The 6,000-nt window shown below is 45.7% G+C and overlaps 1 protein-coding gene across 1 annotated transcript in view; it reads left to right on the top strand.

Moving 5' to 3' along the window:
* LOC132886185 (enkurin-like) overlaps nt 1-6,000 on the top strand; it is a 29,816-nt gene that overhangs the window by 670 nt on the left and 23,146 nt on the right. Inside the window, exon 2 of the mRNA XM_060920752.1 lies at nt 55-200. Within this exon, the coding sequence (XP_060776735.1) occupies nt 55-200 (146 nt within the window). The remainder of the gene's footprint in view (nt 1-54; nt 201-6,000) is intronic.

The raw sequence follows: 6,000 nt of genomic DNA, 5'->3' as shown, positions 1-6,000 counted from the left end.
CACAGAGTGCATGGTAATATCATGTGATGATGATGATGTCATGTTTCTTTTCAGGTACATGTCAAAGTTCAGAGAGCAGGTAAAGCAGGAGAAGCAGCAGAACAAAGCGTCCAACAAGACGATGGGTTTGGCGAAAGTGAAAATGCCTTCTCCTGATAAATACCTGCTGAAACACTCCAAAGAGCCCAAACTTCCTGAGAGTAAGATTCGACTGTGATGATTGATGATGAAAAAAATTATGGAAAAAAATATCACATTACATTACTTATGCTCTTCAGTGGCAGCGGCAGAGGGGGGGCGGGGGGGACTGCCCCCCAAAAAAATTAGGTTGGGGGGGGCTGTGCCCCCCCAAGTTACGATGGGAGTCCTTTGACTATTTAAAAGGAAGCAAAGGAGAGAGTAGTGTGAATAAACAGCCCGCTGCGCGCCTTTGTTTTCCCTTATTAAATCCCGCTGCATCCCTTCATCCCGGTGCCCCGGCAGCATCCACAACATCTGAAAGAGCTTTCTCCACCTTGAAAAGGGTGTTGACATACCCTTGGTCTTTGATGACCGAACAACGACTTAACAACTGTACAATGCTACATGTACATAAAGATATTGTGGACACCATGGACTTGACCCCTATTGCTGCTGCCTTCTCATCTTTCAATGACAAGAGAATGCGTTACTTTGGTTCCTTCAATTAAGCAAGGTACATTTGAACGTTGTATGTGTATTTACTCACGTGTAAACAGAGTAGAAATTACCAAACCCATGGTAAGAGGGTGTTATCCTCTCAACAATACTAAGTAGACATAATTACGTATCTGTAACACGGCTGTGACAGACCAGACGCTTGCGGATTATAAATTAACTCAAGGTTTTAATGAGAACAGTGAAATCAAAGACAATGTACAAAAGCCAGGCCAGGTCAATACAGAGAGATCCAAAACAGTAACGAGGGCTAGACAAATCGTGGTCAGCAAACAGGCAATAGTCCAAGAACTGGGAATCAGTAGACATGGGCAATCTAAACAAAAGGGTTAGGCAAATCGTAATCAGAAAACAGGCGAGGATTGAGAAACCAGGAAGCAAGAGAAATGGGCAAACAAACACAAGGACAAGGCAAAACGGGAAAAAATGGAAGGCAAAAAGGGTCATACACAGGTAAACAATCAGTACAGTAATGCTCAGTAGGCTCACGAAAAGTAGAGGCAATACTGTGCAATGAACAATACAAACAAAGGAGTATTAAAACAAACATAAACAAAAAGGTACAGGTGATGGTGATTAGAACTCGGGGGAACCACTCCTAGGAAGTGGTTCCGGGTTGACTGACGGAGTGCACGTAGTAGTGACTGGTGTGTGAGGGGGATTATGGGAAATGGAGTCCTAAGTGTTGGGGCAGACAGAGGGTGAGCCCGGAAGCGTGACAGCACTCCCCCCCCCCAAGCAGTCCAAGGAGGCCGAGGGACGAGGATGAACACGACTACCGCCACCCACGCTGCCGGGAACACTCCTGAGCGAGCCTTCAGAACTACCGCGGTGCTGGACAGATGGCCATCGCCGCAGACAACCTCTGGGACCACCATTGCACAGACTGCCAGGAGGGCTGGACACATGGCGCCTGGGACGGCCCCTAGGCCAAGGCACGGGCTTCTCTGGATGACGCTGATGGAACTCATCCACCAACCCCGGCTCTAGGACATCTTGTGCGGGAACCCAGCTGCGCTCCTCAGGCCCATAGCCCTCCCAGTCCACTAGGTACTGCAGGGTCCCTCCTCTCCTTCTGGAGTCCAGCAACCGGCAGACAGCATACACTGGGGTGCCTTCCACATACACCGGAGTTGGGGTCGTGACATCGGGTGTGGCCTTGTCCAACAGACCTGAGACAACAAGTTTCAAGAGAGATACATGAAACGAGTTTGAAACACCATAATACACAGGCAGATCTAATTTGTAAGTAACGTCATTAATTCTCTGGAGAATCTTAAACGGACCAATGTATTTGGGCAATAATTTTCTACTTCCCCTCAGGAAACCCGAAGTCCCGGGTCTACAACCACACTCGGTCCCCAGGGAGGTAGGTAGGTGTGTCACTCCTATGATGATCCACCAGCCTCTTGTGTTGGTGGAAGATGTTCTTAATCCACTGGTGGGTTTGTTCCCAGACCTGCTTGCTCTGTTGCATCCAACTGTCAATGACTGGGTTGTCAGAGGGTGTGACAGACCATGGCATTAAGGGGGGGTTGGTAACCCAGCTGTTATGATCTGGCTCAGAATCGTAACAAAACCAAGGAGGACACAGGACACAAGATTACGAAATAATGAAAAAATTTACTTAAGAAAAGGAAAACTATATACAACATGTATGTACAAAACATGTTAGTCAGTAAATCAGTAATGTTAAACATTGCAGACATGCAGTGTTAGTGTAGTGAAACTAAATGCATGAAAAGAAATCAAATACAAAACAAAGCCATAATAAAAAACAAAGCAAAACAGCAGATGTGCGCCCAGAGACACAAGCAGCCGAGCAGAGAAGCAGCACAAGCAGCGTCAACAACAACAGTGGACATCATCTCCAAGTCCGGCCTTTTAAAGGGAGCAAATCAGGTGCAGCCTTAACAAGCTCCAAAGCCACACCTGTGAGTGCTCACAGAAAGAGTGGCAGCAGCAGCGCTCAGAGTCATCACACCAGCATATATTGAAAGGGTGCTAACCCCATAGCAGAGCTGATTAACAAATTATGTGCCATTTCTGCCCAGGGCAAATATTTTAACAAGTTGGCTTGATTATCGTGACAGTACAATCTCAAAAACCTTCACAGTTTTTGGTTGACCCTTTCATATTGACCATTAGACTGGGGATGGTAACTGGAGGTGAGACTGACGTTAACTCCCAGTCTCTCAAAGAATGATGACCATACATGAGAGGTGAATTGAGGCCCTTGATCTGATACTGTATCCTTTGGAATACCAAATATATGGAACACATAGTTAAAACACGGCTTCAGCTGTCTGAAAGGCTGTAGGTAGGCTAACAAAGGGGATAAATCGAACTCCTTGTGAGAACCTGTCAACAATGGTCAGAATGACTGTGTAGTTCTGTGAGGACATCATTTATGAACACTTGTAATGCAGACGGGGCATTACACAACACGAAGGGCATTACTAAGTACTCATAGTGCCCCCTAGTGGTAAGAAATGCTGTTTTCCATTCATCACCTTCCTTTCTGTGGACGAAATTGTATGCACTTCTTAAGTCAAGTTTTGTGAATATAGATGCTCCACAAAGTTGCTCTAGGACTAAAGACAATGGGCAAGAAAAGGATTTAGTGATTGTATTTAGCCCACGATAATCAATGCAGGGCCTAAGTCCCCCATCCTTTATGTTGACGAAAAAGAACCCTGCAGCTGCAGATGTAGAAGGACAGATGAAACCCTGTTCTAAAGCCTCCTGAACATACGCCTCCATTGCTCTCTCCTCCGCTTGAGTGAGTGGATAAATCCTAGACTTAGGTGGAATAGCATCATCTATTAAGTCAAGTTTATTTGTATAGCGCTTTTAACAATAAACATTGTTGCAAAGCAGCTTTCCAGAATTTGAACGACTTAAAACATCTCATCTCATCTCATTATCTCTAGCCGCTTTATCCTGTTCTACAGGGTCGCAGGCAAGCTGGAGCCTATCCCAGCTGACTACGGGCAAAAGGCGGGGTACACCCTGGACAAGTCGCCAGGTCATCACAGGGCTGACACATAGACACAGACAACCATTCACACTCACATTCACACCTACGGTCAATTTAGAGTCACCAGTTAACCTAACCTGCATGTCTTTGGACTGTGGGGGAAACCGGAGCACCCAGAGGAAACCCACGCGGACACGGGGAGAACATGCAAACTCCGCACAGAAAGGCCCTCGCCGGCCCCGGGGCTCGAACCCAGGACCTTCTTGCTGTGAGGCGACAGCGCTAACCACTACACCACCGTGCCGCCGACTTAAAACATGAGATAATTTTATCCCTACTCTATCCCCAATGAGCAAGCCTGTGGCGACGGTGGGTAGGAAAAACTCCCTCAGACGACATGAGGAAGAAACCTCAAGAGGAACCAGACTCAAAAGGGAACCCATCCTCATTTGGGCAACAACAGACAACATGACTATAACATTAACAGTCCGAACATAAAGTCAGCTTTGTTGATGCTATAAACTCCCCACCGATGGAAACCTGAGTGCAAAACCGTTCACGACAACCGCAGTCCCAAAGTCAGCAAGTCAACTGCAGCCCTAAAGTCAGCAAGTCAACTGCAGCCCTAAAGTCTGTAAGTCAACTGCAGTCCCCAGCCACAAAAGCACCACTGCAAGAGTCCAGAGCGTCCTCCAGGCATGACCCCCAACTGTCCACATGGGGCCGTCCTCCACAGGAGCGACGTGACGAGACCCCAACCAGACACAGGGCACCAGGATGGATCAGGCAGGTCAGAGGAGCAGAAGAGGTCAGCATCTCGATCCCAGAACCGACATGTAACTCAGAGGGACAGATTTGGTTTTTTTGGGGGGGAGAAGAGAGAGAAAACACAGGTTGTTAGGTATGCCCGATGTCACATGAATAAGTAGGAACAGTATAGATATTGCACTGAGAACAAGCAGGGACTCTGGCAACTAACTATGACAGCATAACTAAAAGGGGACAGCCAGAAGTTAACACAGGCATGAGGGAGCCCCGGGACATAAAGCAGCCAGCCACTACACCATCAACAAACTCAAGTGAGCAAGCGAATGGGGGACTGACAGCATCCATACATCCCAGTTTACCAAAACACTCTATGTCTGAGGACCCTCCAGATCTACACCTTTACCTCATAAACACCATTAACAAAAGGCTTGACTAAACAGATATGTTTTCAGCCTAGACTTAAATGCTGAGACTGTGTCTGATTCCTGAACATTACTTGGAAGGCTGTTCCATAACTGTGGGGCTTTGTAAGAAAAGGCTCTGCCCCCTGATGTAGCCTTCACTATACGAGGTACCAGCAGATAGCCTGCACCTTTTGATCTAAGTAGGCGTGGCGGGTCATAGAGGAGCAGAAGCTCACTCAGGTACTGTGGTGCGAGACCATTCAGTGCTTTAAAGGTCAATAGTAGTATTTTATAATCAATACGAAATTTGATTGGGAGCCAGTGCAGTGTGGATAAGACAGGGGTGATGTGGTCATGTTTTCAAGTTCTTATAAGGACTCTTGCTGCTGCATTCTGAACTAACTGGAGCTTGTTTATGCACTTATTGGAACATTCAGACAGTAAGGCATTACAATAATCCAACCTGGAGGTAACGAAAGCATGAACTAGTTTTTCCGCATCATGTAGTAACATTAAATTTCTTATCGTAGCAATATTTCTGAGATGAAAGAAAGCTATCCGGGTGATGTTATCAATGTGAGTTTCGAATGAAAGACTGGGGTCAATAATCACTCCGAGGTCTTTTACTGCTGCACATGAAGAAACAGAAAGGCCATCCAGAGTTACTGTGTAATCAGAAAACTTACTTCTACCTGCATGTAGTCCTAGTACAAGTACTTCAGTCTTGTCAGAGTTAAGCAGAAGGAAGTTAATAAGCATCCAGTGTCTAATGTCCTTTACACATTCCTCAATTCTATTAAGCTGGTGTCTCTCATCAGGTTTTGCAGAAACATACAATTGTGTGTCATCAGCATAACAGTGGAAACTAATACAATGTTTACGAATAATATCACCCAGAGGGAACATATATAAAGAAAAAAGCAGTGGACCCAAGACAGAACTTTGTGGAACACCAAACTTTACCTCAGTATGTCTAGAAATATCACCATTTACATCAACATACTGATAGCAATCAGTGGGGAAAACAAGTATTTGATCCCTTGCTGATTTTGTTGGTTTGGCCACTAATAAAGACTCGATCAGTCTGTAATATTAATGGTAGGTGTAGTCTAACATGCTGAGACAGAATATCACAAAGAAAATCAAGAAATT

The sequence above is a fragment of the Neoarius graeffei genome, chromosome 5 (genome assembly GCF_027579695.1).
Source record: "Neoarius graeffei isolate fNeoGra1 chromosome 5, fNeoGra1.pri, whole genome shotgun sequence".
In the NCBI taxonomy this organism is placed as follows: Eukaryota; Metazoa; Chordata; class Actinopteri; order Siluriformes; family Ariidae; genus Neoarius; species Neoarius graeffei.
The sequence above is the reverse complement of the archived record's forward strand: the minus strand, read 5'-3'. Positions and strand labels throughout refer to the sequence as shown.